The following is a 19923-nucleotide window of genomic DNA, read 5'->3' as shown; positions in this document are numbered from 1 at the left end:
ACACACACACACACACACACACACACACACACACACACACACACACACACACACACACACACACACACACACACACACACACACACACACACACACACACACACACACACACACACACACACACACACACACACACACACACACACACACAGTCACACAAACAGTCACACACACAGTCACACACACACACACACAGGCCAACTCCGGGGGGGCAAGACATTACCCGAGTCCTGGGGGTGCCTGTAAGTGGGGAGGAGACCGGTTGGGGGGTGGTGAGGAGGCGTTGCTCTGCCTTCTCCTCTAATCCCTGCATTTAGTTTCTATTCACAGCCACTTCTTAATCTGCCACTAATAGGATTTGCCAAGCTTTTTGTTTTATTTTTTATAGCTTGAATGTTTGTCACTTGTTTGACTTCTCTTAACAATAGCAAGGTGTATCCCACTTTAGGATGTGGCTGTAGCACACATGGTCTGACGTTTATAAAAACTAAAGCCATCAGTGATGTTGGAGGAATATAATGCCATGGTTTGTAAATGTAAGTCTAGGGTAGTAGGCTGTGAATTCATTTTCACATAGCTGTATTGCAGATTGAGCAGTGTTTGTTATCCACAAAATGTCAGCATCACTGGTTAATAAATACTGAGCACTAAACCAATTGGCCCAATGTATCTAAATTACCATGTTCTACACTATGCTCAATTACGTGATTGACTGTATTATGCATTTTTACATTTAATGACGAAAGGCATTATACCGTATATGGCCCAACACTGGCAGTGTACAGTACTGATGCCTATTGGTTCTGGCAGTTGTCCGTTATAGATTTCCAGGTCTGATTTAGTGGTTGCATTGACTTTCACAACATGATTGTTCCAAGAATAGTCCAAGCAGACACATTAGTAACAGTCCTACATTCAACCAGATCAATCTCTGTCCTTAGCTGTTATCGTGTCTTTCAATCACACCTCCTGGAAGAGGACAGAGAATGAATACAGAGCCTAATTAATGTGCAATGTGTTGAAGAGCTGGCCTACTTAGACCCCATTTACACGCATACGAAACGCAAACGAACCGAATACGATATCAAAAAAGTATTCCGTTCACACGAGACCGCTCGAAAGCGCTGGAAACACTCTAGTACATATGCCAGGCCTGTAAGTGGCGCTGTACATCTGCACGAGACCGCTCGAAAGCTCTGGAGACACTGTAGTACATATGCCGGGCCTGTAAGTGGCGCCACAAAATACACCAAAAACAGCAAAGAAGACCCCCGAGCATGGTTGCCATGGTTGCCCTTCTGTTTATGCCCCGCGGTGGATTTAGCAACATGTAGTTCATGTAATTCTCCATGTCCACTTGTTGTGGATGGTTGTGGTAGAGGAGCTGTAGATTTTGCACTAACATCTGTAGTATGGTCAGTAGCTACTGACCATGCTACAGCAGTGAGCAGCAGAGCTGGGGAGAGGTGTGGCTATGGCTTCATCGTTATCAGGAAAATGATCGTATAGTGCGTACACACTGACCCTTTTGGCCCCCCAGAGCATTCCGTTTGCAGATCTATCCACCTTGGGACCCGTTATCGCTGGCGGGGTCCGTTTCTGCGTTTCCGTTACGGCCTCGTGTGAACGAACGCTCTATACAAAAGAGAAAAGTTGCGGATACAACCGTTTGCGTTCTCGTGTAAACAGCACCTTAGAGTACCTTGTTTGTTGTTGTCTTCCTTTCAGGCTCTGACTGTAGTACAACATAATCCAACCTAGACTAGACTAAAATAATGACCAAAATAATAACAATAATAATACATTTTTATTTTCAAGCGCTTTATCAGGTGCTCAAGGAAACGTATCAGTGGTACAAATAAACTAGACCTGACATTCTTGATGAAGAAAGTTTATAATGAAAATGTGACAATTGTAGTTTGCCTGCATTTTTAGTTAGCAGTCCTCACAAAACACCAGATGTTTCTACCACCATCCTCTGTCTCACTCATCATCTCATAAAAGTCAGCTAAAGCTACTAGACACAACAAAAGATAAACTAACAGGTATTAGCAAACAGACTATGCAACATAGTCTATTAATCCCTCTCAATGCTCTTAAACAAATGGCTCCAGTACATTTAATGGATGTCACTAATGGGGGGTTTAATCTTAATGTAGACCACCCATTGGGTGTCTTTTGAGGACATTTTATGAGGACACAATAAGGACGGGATGCATTGTATATGTCATCATAATACAGAGACTCAGGCCGTAGGAGAAAAAGGGGTGGGACTGACCTCCGTGTTTAGGAAATATCGATTGTTGCCATATGAGGGTCCTGTTATTAAATCCTGATGCTGAGTAAGTACAAACAGCAGGATAGGAGGGTCGTGCATGGCTAGCAGTGAGTACAAGGACAAGGACTGAAAATTAAAGTGCAAGAATCTGAGAGTATTATACTCTAGTCTACACTATTTATCCAACATGTGCCGTGCACATTGATGAACATCTATGCCACAAGCAGTACATCATGTGAACCAAAGCACAGCTGGATGATACCTTTGCATAATATCCATATTATGGCAAGCTATTGTCTGGGGATTTTACCTTAGCTTACAGGAGCTGATATATTCAATTATTGGTTGGTTTACTGAAAAACTTCATGACAGCTGCTGAACTTATCTCAAAGACACACTGGCAGTTGCCGTGTCTAAGCTGTTATTTGCATATGACTCTCATTTGAGCACATACAACTTGAGTGCAGCTGTGAAGCTTTGAGCAGAGTGTGGGTGATATATGTTTCATTGCTTCATCTATCCTTGGATGAAATAGAAATAGATTCTCAGAAACTTCTCATCTCACACAATGTCCACTCATCTCTGTATGCACTGACCTTGGATGCGTTTGTGTCTCTGTGTCTGAATTGTAGGTTGAATGTGTTTTCCTCCAGCCTGGACACCATGAGCACCATCTCGCCGACGGATTTTGACAGCTTGGAGATCCAGCAGCAGTACAATGACATCAACAACCGCTGGGACCTGGCAGCAGAGACTGACTGGGATAATGAGAACAGTTCAGCACGACTCTTCGAGCGCTCACGCATCAAGGCTCTCGCAGGTATGCTACACTTCAGGCCCGACTAACGTAGACGTTGCAAGGTGTCAACATGCACCTCTGTGTGTAGGTGTGTGAGGATGATTGACAAGTTCTGTTTTGGGGCATTTGTCACAGTTGTGAACATTGTACGACATAAATGACAGAAGTTATCCTTATCAAATTATGTTTGAAAATTGATTTTATTTCATCATTTGAGTTATGAATAACAGTCTCTCCTGCAAAGTTGCCATGAGCTGAAAAATTAAAGTAGCAAATGAAATGTATTATCGAACTATGACTGATGGACAAATTGCATTGCATGCTCTATTAAATCTTAATGAGCCAATCAGAATGATGTGAATGTTGTAATGACATTTCAAATGCTACCACCAAAAGGCAAGTACAATATCAAATGCAAAGAAACATTTAAACAAAATGCAGTGATTATTTTTTAACAAATGAATATTACTATTAGACCATACAAATGAATCATCATAATTCTACGTTATAGGATGATGACTTGAAGGATAGACCCTTATTTTTAGAAATCTTTTAAATTGTACAATGTTTTATATTTAGGCCAGTATGCTTTTTTAAAGTTAAACTTTCAAATATGCAACAAGGGCTTAAGAAAAAATATAACATTTGCAATAATTACAAACTAACTGTTATGTGCACAGATCTAATAAGGCTTTGTAGACTGAGGACCCAACTCTATTATTCTCTGTCCCAAAAGGCACAATTATGTCTTTGTAGGGCAAGACAGAAATAGTTCCAAAAGGAGGACAAAGCCAAGCAGCTGGATAGTCAATTCACCACAGAGCAATACGCTGTGAGGGAATAAGGTGATGAGAATAGACTTTAGGGCTATAATAGGTCTCTTTAAAATCCACAATTAAAGATAAATGCAAGATCTACAATGTTCCATATTTTAGTCTGTTATCTCGTGCAGCCTATCCTATTGGAGGCTCCCACTGGTTTGACCCAGATGAAACTCCTGATGGCTCCATGAGTCTGCATTTGTGTGTATCTAACCACAGTTCACCTTCCTAGTTTCACATGTTACAGATACAATCTCTATTAATAGTCAAAACAAGTTGCAGTATCATACAGACCCCAGCAGAGGGGAGCAACAGGCAGACACACACACACACACACACACACACACACACACACACACACACACACACACACACACACACACGCACACTCGCACACGCGCACAAACACATACACACCCCGAAAAACCACATCCTCTGTTAGTTTTGGAGTTTGGCTGTAAGAAAAGTTAGGTTTATCTAACTTTACTTACAAATACGACCTCACTGATTCCCTCATGCCAACAGGTAACACACTTGAGTGTTGCCTGGTTGGTTTTTTGTACTGTATTTAATGATTTACTGTATCTTGCTACCATATAATTATGGAAAGCAACAGACGGCTCTAATACTGATTGTACCAGTGTGACCAGAGTAGACTGTGTGTGTGTGTGTGTGTGTGTGTGTGTGTGTGTGTGTGTGTGTGTGTGTGTGTGTGTGTGTGTGTGTGTGTGTGTGTGTGTGTGTGTGTGTGTGTGTGTGTGTGCGCACGCGCGCGCGCGAATACCTGTGATACATCTCCGTTTGACAAGTGTGGACTTGAAGTGCACATTCTCTGACATGCCGCAGCAGCTTTGTCCCCCGGGCATAACTCCTGCCTACCTTAAACAACTTCTCACAAATGTCAAGCCCTTCAGCAGTCTGTAAGCTGCTGCCTACTTGTGCTTCAATCTCTCACAGAATCTCACAAATATTCCCTCTGTGAAATGACAGTCTGTTAGATTAATTTGACTCCTGGTGTGACAGCAGCAGCTGAAGCTCGTTTCACAGTAGAAAGCTTCTCCTGTGTTTAAAGATAATTGTAATTTGCATAAATAACCACCTATCTACTCTCCTATACTGTGTGTGGTAGCAGAGCAAGCGGTGAACATTTGCATTTTGTTAAGCAACGCCTAGCTTGTACTTACTTGTGAAAGCTTACACAGTTAGCAGAGCAAGAGTACTTTGAAAGCATCCATGTTCCTTTTGCAACACTATTCTTCATTACATATCCACATCATTATCATGAATCTGGAATCCAACCAGTTCTAATACACAGACTATGCTTATATACGATGCATACATAATGAAGAAAAACTACACAGAAGCATGAATAATAGATGAACACTTCTATTCACTGTCTCACATTGGGCCACATTTTTTATACATTTTGTAGGACTTCATCCTAAGAAATCAAGCCTTCTAGCTCCAGGGGGATCCCCCTTCAGATCAGATATTTAGTTGAGTATGGTCCAACCTTCCCCCCTCCCCCGTGTCCCTCCAGGGGTTAAGCTGTTGGATGGATAAAATGTACATGCTCAGCAATAGATCTCTGCCGACTCCCCTGCAGCTTCTATCCTTCCCTGTTCCTCATCTGCGTTCATTCACCACACCAGAACATCATTAATTATCATTAAATCCAGTTTGCTCAATGCATGAGCTGCTCCCACATCTCCATTTGGCAGACGTTCTCAATGTTTGTTGTCATATTTTACAAGATTAAGAAAATAACTATTAATATTATCCAGAGTGTTTATTTAATAGTTTATCCACATGACTGATGAGTTGTATAGATAGGTCTGAACATAATATTTTCAGATGCTTTTGCCAGACACGCAAACCTGCCATCACATCTGCGTCTCGTGGTAATTGGGATTGTGTGTTTGAAATATGCCCAATGGGATCCTAAACGGCCATTTCCAGTTTACCATGTCTCTGCTTCTCATTTCTCACTGCATGCGACCACTGCTTGTGATCCCCAGAAGGAAGTGTTTTCGCTTTGGATCTCATTAGTCCAGTCCCCCCTCCATAAACACCCAGGCGCAGAAGGCCGGGGGCATTTGGTCCTTTAATGAGATCCATCCAGATGCTGCCGGCTCATCAGGACAAGCACAGATAATAAAAAAACACACATTTTTACCCCTGACCAGACCAAAAGCCAACTTTTGCAAAAAAAGTGGTGACCTTAGCCCTCACAGTGTTTACAGTGTTGTGTAATTTTTTCACACACAGGCAATTATTGCATTTGTAACTTTTATTGTGGCGCTTTTTAGGCCGTTAGCAGCAGCAACGAAGAGTAAACCTTCAACTGGATAGCTATTCAACTTTCAAAATATATTTAGAAGTCTCTTTTAATGCATAGTTTCTGACATCATTTTTGGTGTGTATTGCACAGATTTTAAATAATTTCCTGATCCAGATTTCCTGCGGAGTGGAGCACAGCCACAAAAATATATAAAAGTGTATTTTCTTCCAGTGTTTGCATGCAAGACACACTTAAGTTGACAGTGGGAAATCAAATTAAATAAGAAAAAAAAATTCCTTCCAAGTTAAGCCATTACTAATTTGAATAGTTAGTTATCCATAATCTAGTTTGACATCAAATGTGTTGATTATAGTTTTATAATTGTTTTAGACAGGACTTATGACTCACTTCCACCCCCACTCCTGCCTAACCATCTGGTTGACAAACAGACACACAAGTTCATCATTTCAAATCTTGTTCAGGCAGGAAGGAGCTTGTCGTGTTGCTGAGATATTCTGAACAACTTCCTTCCTGTCTTAACGCCTTATCACAGGCAGAGCCCGCAAACAGAACAAGGCAAATTAAATCTTATGTCAGAGAGTGATAGAAATGAGAACCACATAGCAAGACAGCAGGATAAGAGGATGGATCCTTTCGTGATGTACCTTCTTGGCAGGCCACACCCCGCTGCTCTCTGGAATTAAGGTGGCGTTACATAATCCGCCTCAAGCTACACTGGGCAAAGACTTCTAATGGTTTAGTCCACCTCCACACCGCCTCCCTCTCCACTTCAGCACTGTGTTCCTCCTCTGTGCTCCTCCCTCAAACACACCTTGTGCAAATGACACAGTTTTCAGACAGCACAGCAGGCTTTGTTTACACAGCTATCCGACCGCGGCCGGTTAGCCTGCTCTGCTGCGCTCTGCTCCAGCAAATGCATGTTCAGAGTTTGGAGGGAAGGGATAGTCAGCCTTGAACCACAAGGGAGTGTAACCAGACGTTTTTACTTTGCTTAGAGGCCACAAGTGTGTTGAAATTCTTCACAGGAGGAGGTGAAACAAGAGAACATTTTGTTTTAAATGATTCTTTAGAAAAACCCCTCCACCGTTACACTGCTGTATTTTCATTGGACAAGGTGGGACCTACAGTAAAAGAAGAGAAGAACAGGCGGCAACATTTTCAAGCTTGAGTTGTGCTTGAGGCACAGCATTGAGGGAATCAGAAACAGGAGGACAAACCAAGGCATTTTGGATATACAAAACTTTTATTTTCTGGAAAACCCTCTTAAGGAGTTTATATTTTTTGGAGTGGGAAAGGTCGCTTTTGCTGTGCTATGCAGGAGAACTCCCATTCACTCTGTATCTGAGAGGAATACTTAGGAGAGAGATTCAGAAAAAGGCCATGGAGTATGAACGCAGGGACAGAGAGCCCTGCTTGTCCGCAGCAGCATTTGTAAATCAGGTGCAATATTCCAACATCCTGGAAGGGAGGTTTAAACAACTGCAAGGTAAGAGTCATGATGATCTGTCAATTTCAAATTACTATTAGGGAATGTATTTACCTTTTTATCCAATATTTGGTGTCTCTCATGGAAAAGTTGCTAATGTTAAGACTGTCCAAGACTGAAAGGTGTAACACTTTAAAAATATCCTGCTGTGTGCTAACATCGGAAATATATTACATTTTGACAATTTTGCTAGTGCTAGTGGTAGTCCTACAGCAGGTGCTGTGGGTTGTAAATGAGTCTCCAGCAATAGCTCCACATTTTTCTCGCATAATTCATTACCTGTGAGAGGTTGACCAGACTCCTCTCTCAATTCTGCGTTATTGTAGTGCTTACTGTGGAGAGAATCTAAGAGAGCCGTTGCAGACAAACACTAGGCTTCAGCTCAGCTCTAAAGCAGGCAGTCTGGCACCTGATCACTGGGCCACCTGTCCTTTCCTTATCTTATTACAATGAACCGCTCTGTCTCTGGCTAAAGCCTGTGAGGTCCTGCAAACAGGAATCACAGAGACCACTGGTTGTAACATAGGACTTAGGAAATGATGTGGTAACTAAAGTGCAACCCCGCATAAACTTACATTGATTGTAAGGGAATCTTGTAACTCACCCCTCAGTTTCTTGGCTAAAATGCTGGTGTTCAAATTGAAAAACAATATGGAGAAAAACTTTTTTACTTGGTCAAGGTTTTTGTTTGATCAACACATGTATCTGTTAGACTCTATTACCATGTGGCCTGTTTCTGTGAGCTTTAGACCCATTGGTCTCTGCCCATGAGATAAGGTATTAGCGGTAGCTGAGTGTGTAGAGCAATAGTTTATTAAACTACCAGTTGGTGCTAGTGTGCATGAAGATCATAGTGTTTTGCTAGTTTCCGGTCCCTCCCTGGTTGCTGTCTGGAAAGGAGAGCTTAGGGTTTACTTGAAGGGCACGTCTATTCTCTCTGCATGTTTGACATTCTTATTTTACCTCTAATTTCACTAATATCTTCATTGCCACAGAGCATTAGTCTGCTAAAGGACATGTACAGTATTCATATGTCTGAGTAAATGTGAAGTGATGGATACAAATATGTCTAGACCTTCACAGTGACAAGCTCTTGAGATAATATCCATCTTTTATTACTTAGAAAATACAAGATTCACAACACTGTCACACTCAGCTGGGCGACCTCACACTCAAAGAAGCTGCGAGTACATACCTCCACGTCTTTTCCAACTTGTCAGGCAAGAAAATCTTTAACTCATTGTGTAATTATGGGGGTCAGAGATCAGTCACTAAATTTACGCTGACAAGAGATATTCCCACTTCCCTCCAACAAGAATATGATGAAATGAGGTTCATTCAAAAACAAAACTGTATTTATGAATACTATCTTAAAGATGGGGAATTTTCGATGAGTGATTACATACTTTGTGTTTCATCTCTGCACGGTTATGTTCTGGATGGAGTTTGCTGTAAATATACTCACGCGCACATACTCAGACAGACACAAACACATTCTGGCAACACCCACTTGTATTTCTAGTTTGACTACCCTTGAGGCTCATTCTGTGTGTCACTCCCTCTCTGCCTCACTATGTTAAACCATGATTTATGCTGATGCTACAGAAAATGCATGTTTGTTGTCCCATTCACACAACAAAGCATTCACAAAATTATTTTGTACACCAAACCATACATTACTTACTTTCAGTTTAAATATTTTTCCACTTACAAGCTGTAAGGTCAGCGGTTACCAACTTCTCAAACATACAATTGATTTCCATTCTAACATCTTAACAGAGGGACTTGAGGAGAAAATATAAAAAAATAACATATCTCATTTATGTTTCGTACCTGGAACGAAACATATTATGGACTAATTATTTTACAGACTTCTACCATTAATGAATGCACTGAACAAACTAGCATTGTCTGACTCAGTGGTGAATGATAGGTAACTAAATAACTAAGGCTAAGGGAGACAGGTTTAATGGAACACTGAGGCACATGGTTATATTGAACTGAGAGGAGGAAAAACTTTCATCTCTGGGAGATTCAAACAGTCTTTATTGACAGATGGAGCGACATTTGCTTTTAGTTTTTTTATAGCCTCTGTTTTTTTCAACCCATAATAACGTCATAGTTTAACCCTTAGAATAATATAAAGAGACGAAACATATTTTTCAAAACCTTGGCTCTATAGTTTCCCAAATCACACTATCCACACTATTATGTAATCTTATGGTGCCTCGTGAGTTAAAAAAAACTCCTTCCTATTGCCTAATACTTCCAAATAATTCTGGTTATTGATGTTGGTGCCAAGATAAATACATTATCAGTTTTGTTTGATGTCCTGGTTAATAAATAAATAGAGTGGGTTATGTTAGACTAAAGGGTCACCGTCCTCGATACCCGCACCCTCTGAGTCAAGACTCTAATTTGTTTGCGTCAGTCGGCAGGCATAAGCAGTATTCTTTATTCAAATAGAGCACACTTTGACTCATTCAGAAATGTCAAAGTCAATAGTCCTTCTTTCCTTCATGTCCATCTGAAATCTTAGTCTCTAAAGTCACAACTAAGAAGTGATGCTAGCTTTTTTTATTCTTTCTCATTGAATGCTCTGCTGTCTAGATCAGGAATGTTTTTGTTTTTATACTTTATTAAAGAATTTGAATTGACATTGAAAGGGATCAATGTCGAATTTGGGTAAGGTTTCAAGGTCCAGTGGCCTACTATGAATTGAATGTTGTAACTTAATATTTCTAACACTCCTAGTGAAAGCTCTGACTCTGGTGGCCTCCAGCTGTAACTCAGAGTCACATTACCCTGGTGAGGGTTCACTATACGTACGTACAGTACAAAGACACACACATACACAAAATGCCTTTTTTGTTTGTACAGTTTTACCAATATTGACAGTTTCCTTCTTGGAAGGGTAACTGGATAGTGCTGTTTTGGGGGCTTTAGGACATTTATTGTCCTGTTGACATTTCACACACTTTCTGTGTCCAGATGTTATGGCTGTGAGGTGTCCGTTTCTGTCTCGTTTCTCATGGGATTGGCCTTGGCCCGTCCCCTCCTCCCCTATCTCTCCCATTATCAGCCACAGCTGCAGATGGCACAGCGGAGCATGACCTGAAGGGTTCAGTACCTTCACTGCCAATATAGAAAAAAAAGATGACCTATCTTTAAGAGAGGTATCTATCAGATTCCTCCTGTCTGTTTTGTCATTTTAAGAACAAAGTTAGGCCAAACAGTGTCTTTCTATACTAGTGACCGCAAACTGTTAAATGTGTAAAAATAACTCATGCCACATGTGGCAACGCGTCGGTTTTACCACAGGCCTACTTTCAAAGTCATACGCAAAGGAAGGGCACTTCCGCTTTTCTGGAGAGAAATGTCAAAGCATGTGCATCTCTAAGTGCCATTGTTCTCACTTTGTTTTGCACACTTTTTCTAATGATATGCAGGCATGGCTTGTTAAATTCTATAGACATGTAATATGTAGTAATACACTGAGGGTACATTTCCCATTTGCTGCAGAGATATGTAAAATATGAGGGAAATAATATTTGTACTCAATGATTTGACATGCAGCCAGATGTCAGATGATATCCTATCCGACTTCTTACTTTATACCGTTTTTATAAGGCTGCTGTTGACTTTGAAGGAGTAGTAGATATTGTAACCTTTAATTATATAATACACAAAGATAAACAGGAGGGTTGATCATTAGGACTCTCTGAAATAGCTAAAGTTCTTTATACATCAATCAATCAAATACACTCAAGCTTATGAACACAAGAAATCACATACAACAGGCGTAGACCTCTTTTTCATTGTTTGATTTGCATATGACATCCATTTTATGTCACACAACAACCGTAGTTGACTCTTAGCTAAACCACCTAATGGTGTCAATACAGAATAGTAACCACTTACCACAAAGCTTTTTTTCAAAGTATTTTCTCCCGACTGTACGTGATGAATTGTTCATTAAAACAGATAACAGACTAAAAGGTCGTTCTCTAATGAGTGCCTGGGCTTTACTCTGTAATCTCATACAGCAAAACACTTGATGGCTGATGGTTGGAGAATGGATTCTTGAGCTTTAGTTTCAGCTAAAGCGTTAGAAATCTCATGATACTTAGTGATTGCAGAATTACACACAACTAATACATTTGCCTTAGTGTATACCCTGATCAAATCAAATGTATGTCTCTGCAACTTTTTGAATCGTCCAAATATGTATTTTCTACTGTAGACATACATACACATCTACCACAATGTGGTTATCTGATCACTGACATTATAATGAACACTTGAGTCATCCTTTAATTAGTCTTTGCTAACTGTAATTTAAAGCATGTTTTGCACTCAGTTTAGCAAACATTTAAAAAGTAAATAATTGTTGACCTTGCTATTGTTGCAATTTAAATATATTGAACATGTTTTATATATATTGTCAAATGTATAATACAAGTAAGAGCAGAGCTGAAAGCAAGACAAGTCAGACTCCCACTGATTAGTGTTTTCTCTGTACCCTTTGGCATAAAACTATAATCTTGTCTGTGTGGGAATGTCCAAGATAAGGTCTTTTAAGCAGATTAAAGCAGACTGATGGAAGCAGTTTGCTCATTCTTTCTGAGGACGGGGTGACCATAGGCACTTATTACACAAGCTCAGGCTGGGTGAGAGACCGGATGTCAAGAGTTTATGAAGTCAAGGGCATTTCGACCAGGCTACAAAGGGAACCAGGAACGGCTAAGGAGGAAGGCATGACCTGGTGTGAGACTGACCGTTGAGCGGCCCGACCAAGCAAGGAGGCAGAGGCAGAACGTCCAAAATTATAACCCGGGGTGGGCATTTATTAAAACAATACACACAGCCTCAATCCTGCTGCTGCTGTTTTCACGTGAGCCCAGCCTGCAGCAACCAGGATCTCACACACACTACCACTCTAACAAGAAACAGCACTTAAATACACAGACACTAACAAGACACAGGTGACGGGGAGCAATTAAACACAGGTGAGGGGGGGAGGAGACAACACAGGGCCCCAGGTGCACACAATCATCAGTCACAGACATTCAACATATTATTTGCACCCTGATTACCCTCAACCGCTGTCACCCTTATACCAGCATCCAGACGACATTTCAATAAATACTGTTTATGTAATACATTATGTGCAAATACCAATCCAATGTTAACTGTCCTGTGCAATCCCGCTAATAAAGTGCAATATTACCCGGCCCAAAGCCGTCAGTCCATAGTGGCGAAGTCACCTTCGTCACACCTGGGCACGACTTGAAATGAGATGAAATTAGAAGCAGTTAATGATTATGCATGTGCTCACATTTTCTATATCTTCTCTGAAAGCTTCTTACATGTTAGGTGGTCTTAAAATAATCATTAGACATCAGTCCCATGTGTTTGAGAATAAATGGTCAGGGAATTGAAAAGTGTATAAAATATGCGGTGTGCATTTGTTGCTACTTTGTGAAGTGCTTACCTTGGTAAGTTATTTATGGACGGAGTCGCTATTTGTCCTCTGTGCTGAAATAACGCCACTGGGAGCCGAAGTGCAGTGTCATGCAAGACTGCCAAGGGATGAAGGATTCAGTGAGCAACATAGGAGACCTCTAATAGGGTGAATCACAACGAAGACTCTGACCCTCTGTCAGAACTTCTCCCCCACTCATGCATATGTTTGCCTCTAATATAGACAGACGGTGTCAGGGCACGGTCGTGGGTTGTCTACTGTGCATAAAACAACATGGCACACTTTTCAATGAGAAGTGCCTAAGCTTCATTCAAACACTTACACTGTTACACTGCAGGTTAACAGTGTAACCTGGAACAATCCCTAACTAATGTTGATTAACCACCATTAGAGTTGTTATGAATGTATTAAGGGATTTAAATGCCTTTGTATTTAGTCCTACCCTCAACCCAACCGCTGGCACTTACTAATATTTTTTACCATTTTGTACATTTGAGCAGTATAGGGGCTATCAGTAAATAAGTGCTATGCATACTGGTAGCCAGAAAAACGCTGACAAATATGGGTAGGCGACGGCGTCTAGTTGCCCTCGTCTTAAACTAAATAACACTGTGCTAGCAGAACCCCTTCCTATCAAACAAGATTCTGTCTCAATGACGTTGCACACTGTCTGACATGTCAGAAATCAGTCTGTGTAGTGATTTAAACAATATGTACAGGACAGGGTTCAAATGGGTTTGCATTTTTTCAATATGTACCAGAATGCAAACGTACACCTAATGTGGACTTGTTCTTTGTCCTTATACAAACACATATGTTGTTCTGACGCACAGATATATTGTTTTCCTTTTTAGATATGTGTGTTCCTTGGCTCAGCGACTCACTGTTGGAGTCTTCATTTTATCACCAGACAGGATTAAGCCTGGCGGCATTTTTGCTCAGATTACTTGCAGATATTCATCTTTATCAACTGTGCTAAAGTTGAGGGTTGAATAGGAGAGTAGCAGCGAACTAAACCTCACTACCTTCAACCCCCCCTCCCCCTCCCCCTCCCCTCCCACCTTGGCATATACTTAAAGCTTACTGCCAGAGACAAACATGTTCAAAGTGACTGGACATGCCCAAATATGCTTTTGAAACATATAATGATGCCTCTAACCACTAGTTCAGATCTGCCATTAGTAAACAATGGAGAGAAACACACACTTGTTTTTCCACCTCACACTCAAATAGGCAGAGGGAAGGTAGAGCTGAGAGAGAAGAGGTCGTTTTATTACAGTTTTGAATCCACATTAAACATAGTTTAGAAAATTCGTATAGTATTCGGAGAAGCCAATAAATATTCTGAGCTGGATAAAAGGATTGTCCACATTTGTATTGTATCACACCTTGTAGCCCCCATCTTTGGCAAAACGAATGTGTGTAAGGAAACTGTTGTGTTTCAAAGCTGGTGTAGAAAAGTCATTATTGTGGATTTTTTGGCAAAAAAGCTACGATTATGACAGATTTAGTAAGACTTACTGGTAATTACAAGGCTTGCTTTCCAAAGCTCATATTTTCCCAATGTTCTCTCTTGTCCTCTATTGTGTAATTGTGTAGAAAGGTTGGCAGGCTCTGCAGGTATTTTGCATGACGTTAGACATCTGACATAAAGGAAGCATAGTCTCAGTTTCTTTTCTCACCTTCAGCCATGAGGGTACTCTCTGTTAACAATAAACACGCTTTCTGTTGCTAAGCATTCTTACAGGTAAGTACAAAAATAATGAACCATTAAGAGCAAAATGTAAAAACATTACAGTTGACATATCTACAAAAAACATGATCCACAAATGTCACAGCGTTCTTGAAGACAGCTGCACCGGTTTTTTTGACCTTCTCCACTGTAGCCGCAATGATGACAAGTTTGTGTTTGCTCGCCATAATGAGCAAACAGCTCACAGACAGACGCAGTGCTTGTCTCTCTACTGTTCTCGTTCAGTTGCCTTATAATTAGCAACGAAGCCCCAGCAGTGTTGCAGCATTTCTTCTTGAGGACCCCTGCCCCACTGCCTCCTCCTCAGTGCAGGGCTCTGTCACAACATGACCAAGTGTCAGGAGGAATGTAGGCTCCTCCACTGCCTCTCACCTGCCAGGGTAATCCACCTCTGCTGGCTCATTAACCAGCTTCAAATAACTTAGTGGTACTTTTTTAATATAGAATAAAATAATGTGTTATAGTGGTGCTTTTGGAGAGCCTAATCTGGAAAGTTTAAATAAAAATGTGATAAAATGGAATGATCCAAAAACAACCAGGACACCCACAGTAGGTAGAGGACCTAATGTACCAGGGCTGTTTGAGCAATACTAGAGTGTGATGCCATAACACTTTCTTGTGTGTCCGATATCCTTGAGTTTAGGTGAACCATGAAAAAGCACAAGTTCAATTGCCACCAGACTAAAGGGCTGATAGCAGAGAAAAAAAACATGTCTCTGCCACAGTTGTAACCTTCCAGATATGCCTGTAGGCCATGATCATAGGCACACCTGCTCGGCATTCATAAATCAACACTTTCCTTAAAGGTACACTGTGTTAGATTTAGAAAGATCTATTGGCTATCGGTAGAAATGGAATATAATGTAGAGGACATAACCAAGTCCTTCACACAGCTCCTTCAATTGGTATAACTATATAATACAAACGTGTGTGGAGATTTAGAAACACAAGACAACACTTTGTGGAGGGCTTTTTCATAAAGCGTGATGCAACACAACGAAATGCAGTAACCCCAGTCCATTATGCCACACGGAAAACATGACAAGACACAACAGAACAAAAGCAGAAGGAGTAGTTGTGCATTCCTGAAGTGCATTTTTTAAATTTGCAACTCAAGTCTGTTATTGCTCCAGTTAACTGTTATCTCTCTCCATCTCATTTGGATAGTTCATGTGCTGTGTGTTCAACATGTGGTAGGATCTGCATGTGTCCTCAGTTGTTACCAAGCTCTCATACAGGAAATGAGTGAGGGAGGAAAGAGTGAGGCATAATCCGAAAATGATACTTTACCTTTTGATAACACAATTATCATGCTTCCTCTGCAGTCTGGTGTAAGAAAGGGCATAATAAAAACAAGGTATTATTTCATTATTTAGATTTTAAGTTATTGCTATACTCTGGTTCCTAAATCAAAGGTCAAATACAGAGGTCATGGCTGTATGGGATTAAGTATTTGAATAATATAAACCCGACAGTCCCGACACATTTGCTGTTTAATCATTACTAGGAGCTATCTGAATTACTTATTTCAAACTCTCGTACGGTATAGAAACAGGGGGGGTACCTTTAGCTTGCAACAGGTTCATCGTTATTTCGCCCTTGAAGGCTTGCATGACATTTCAAAATCTGACAGTTGGCTTGGTTGAGTGGTTATTTGCACAACATGCTTTCTTTAGGTCTTTCACATTGCTTGCACTTTTTTGGAGTGACTTAAATATATGAACACCGTGATAACCTTGTTATACTTCTTAAGCCACTTTTGATACTTCTTGTACTCAATTTCCACAAGAGATTTGTGAGCATCCGAATGATTTTTATAGTTTCTCTAATAGAACTGTCATAATACAGCAACCTTGTAATTTAATCTCATGAATCTCTTTTTAAGATCGCAATGTTAAAATGGCTGACCTTCACATTCTCCTTCTGTTACATGAACTGCCAAGATACTTGCACCTTGCCTCTGGGTTGAAAATCTCAGCTTTGAATAGTGTGGCCTTTAAACAGTAACTACTGTAGCACTAAGGTAGTTACTACATAGTTGAATAATGATGACATTTATATGAATACATCTTTTCCAGATACCTTACCCCTCAATGCTTCTTTCTGCAACATCAATTGCATTTGTACCTTCTGTTGTTCTTAACCACCATAGGTATTACATAAGATGTAGATGTCAGGTTTATGTTGTTACACTAAGCTGCTTTGAAGTGTAAAGAAGGTGTGGTGTGTTGCACTATCAAAGACATCCTTATCATAAAGCTATATACAATGAACACTTAAAATACAGCTTTACTCAACGTTTGGCTATTTTAGGTTTGGTTTGTGAAGTAATATAAATGAAAATATGAAGGGTTTGCTATTTTGCCTGTTTTGTTGTAGGCTTTGTTTGGTTTACCTAATTATTCCAGAGCCGTTCCTCTGATCTATTTACTATTTACTTCCTTTTTTTTTTTCTTCATGGGCTTGTTATATATATATATATATATATATATGCTAGAATAGTGTTTTCAAACGGCAGAAAGACCTTGTGTCCTAGAAAGGAGGTCACCTTGTTAGGTAGCAGAGCAGGATTAGCTTCTTACTCCCCTGGCCCATATGTCTGAGCTGCTGTTAAAGATTAATATATTGTGGTTCTTTTTTTAAGTCCGGCCCCAATAAAGAAACCACTCATATAATTGCCTTTTTGGACAATTTAGCATTGTCACTTTGATTATCTCAATGCACATAGTCAGGGTAATTAGCAAAGCACACATGAGCAGAGCCATCAGTAAACATTGGTCTAAGGAGTGAAAACCTCTCACTAAGCTGTCAATGCAGTGATCCCTTAATGGTACAGCTTATCTGTAAAATGAACTAGTCACGACACAGGCTGAAGTCCTTGGTCTTGGTTATTGACTGTGTTGGTGTTTGTTTAAAGCAAAATGTAATCCTTGTTAATATTTATTTCTAATGATACTCAAGCCAGTGGCGTCTCAGTTATCAGTGATGTAACTTCAGCATTTCTCACTCCCTGTTGTTTCCTTTGCAGATGAGCGTGAAGCAGTGCAGAAGAAGACCTTCACCAAATGGGTAAACTCTCACTTGGGCCGGGTGACCAGTCGCATCGGGGACTTGTACACCGACCTCCGCGATGGCCGCATGCTCATCCGCCTTCTGGAAGTGCTCTCTGGAGAACAGCTGGTCAGTATCTCACAGACACACAGAAACCCCCCCCCCCCTCTGTCCTAACCCTGACCCAAGCCCTGAGGGGCCATGACCCTCAGACAGCACCACGAGGAAGGAGAAATCATGCGCTCCAGTTCTTCTTTCTTTTTGTGTGATTTACTTCTCCCCCTGTTTCTACTTGTTCTTCTCTTTTGAAATTGCTGATGTCCTAATGTATGTTTGTATTCCCTTTTCGTCTATATTTCTAACTTTTGTCTTCTTTGTTTTTCTTCTGCTCCCCACAGCCAAAGCCCACAAAGGGCCGCATGCGTATCCACTGCCTGGAGAATGTTGATAAAGCCCTGCAGTTTCTCAAGGAGCAAAAAGTCCATCTAGAAAACATGGGCTCACATGACATTGTGGATGGTAATCACCGTCTCACGCTGGGTCTCATCTGGACAATCATCCTTCGCTTCCAGGTAACATATAAAGCATATTAAGTGGAGCGCGTGCCAGATTGCTTTACCTCTTTCAAAGAGCGAATTTAGCCTTCGGGACATCATGTCTCTGCATGAAGCCCATCCTTAGGCAAACTCACAAAATGTTTAAAAGGTTAAAACAGTATTCATGCTTTTCATGAACTCACAGTCATTGCCTGTCAATTTCTGGCCCCTTTTCTGAACGTTTTTATAATATACTAACAGAAAATAAATTACTGTTATAATATTGCGAGTTCTGCTCTGCTCACAGATCCAGGACATCTGTGTGGAGACGGGGGACAACAAGGAGAGAAAGTCAGCTAAAGAAGCCCTGCTGCTTTGGTGCCAAATGAAAACTGCTGGGTGAGAAGAGGGAGAGAAAGGACTCAATTACACATATTTTACCATATTTTACCATTTATGCTTTACTTGTGCTGTGTTGAGTTAATGATTGATGACTTCTGCTCTGGCCTCTGCAGATACCCCAATGTCAACATCCACAACTTCACAACCAGCTGGAGAGACGGTCTGGCGTTCAGTGCCATCGTGCACAAACACAGGTCATTGACTTCTTCCTGTACTCAATGTTATCGGCTCCTACAGTAAAACTGGCCCCCGTTAGGCACACACTTATATTATATATAATTAATAACAACAGGTCCTTTGTTTAAAGTGTGGATTTCAGATACTCATCCTGGAAATCAAAAAGGTGTCCGGTATCTCCCCCCCCCAATCTTTTATCTCACCTAGCCTAATGCACCTGTCGCAGAAACATCACACTTCTCAGAGGTGTTTTTATCCCCTTTTCCATTTAGGTCTCCTCGTACTCCTCCCATCCTTCAATACGTCTGCAGTATGGCTTAAAGGCTGAAGATAAAATAGGGTGTAAGATGACCTAGATCACAGAAATAATAACCCACTTATTTCCAAAAAGGAGCCATGTTTGATTACTCACTTGCACACCCTGCTGTTCAATACATTGAATGTCTGAGGTGATACTTGAACCATAATGAATGTTTAGAGTTACTGAACCATGAGCTCTTCATTTAAATCTTGACGCTGCCATTTACATGATCAGGTTTCTTTGCAAACTACAGAAGAGGCAACAAAGCAAACATTTACAATATGCAAAGAGTTTTTTCCCTTACATTGTTAAAGTAACTGAAAGTTAGAAAAAGGGGACCTATCATGCAAAATGTACTTTTTGATGTCTTTTATACATAAATATGTGTCCCCGGTGTGTCGGGGAACTCACGCAGCATCAGAAAATAAAACCCTCTCTTTTCCTCCGTACCCAAATCTCTAAAAACGGGGCTACAACGGAGCTGATCCAGATTTGCGTCCGATATGGCGTAATATCGTAAATGTGGACCCAC

General features: G+C 40.7%; 1 protein-coding gene across 1 annotated transcript in view; it reads left to right on the top strand.

Moving 5' to 3' along the window:
* Positions 1-19153, top strand: part of LOC104966404 (spectrin beta chain, non-erythrocytic 2-like) — a 31785-nt gene extending 12632 nt beyond the window's left edge. Inside the window, exons 2-6 of the mRNA XM_010795590.1 lie at positions 2911-3098; positions 17953-18104; positions 18374-18547; positions 18819-18910; positions 19027-19153. Of these exons, the coding sequence (XP_010793892.1) occupies positions 2942-3098; positions 17953-18104; positions 18374-18547; positions 18819-18910; positions 19027-19153 (702 nt within the window). The 5' untranslated portion in view covers positions 2911-2941. The remainder of the gene's footprint in view (positions 1-2910; positions 3099-17952; positions 18105-18373; positions 18548-18818; positions 18911-19026) is intronic.
* Positions 19154-19923: the final 770 nt, after the last annotated feature.

This window comes from Notothenia coriiceps, unplaced genomic scaffold, assembly GCF_000735185.1.
Source record: "Notothenia coriiceps isolate Sejong01 unplaced genomic scaffold, NC01 NC01_scaffold00037246, whole genome shotgun sequence".
In the NCBI taxonomy this organism is placed as follows: domain Eukaryota; kingdom Metazoa; phylum Chordata; class Actinopteri; order Perciformes; family Nototheniidae; genus Notothenia; species Notothenia coriiceps.
The sequence above is the reverse complement of the archived record's forward strand: the minus strand, read 5'-3'. Positions and strand labels throughout refer to the sequence as shown.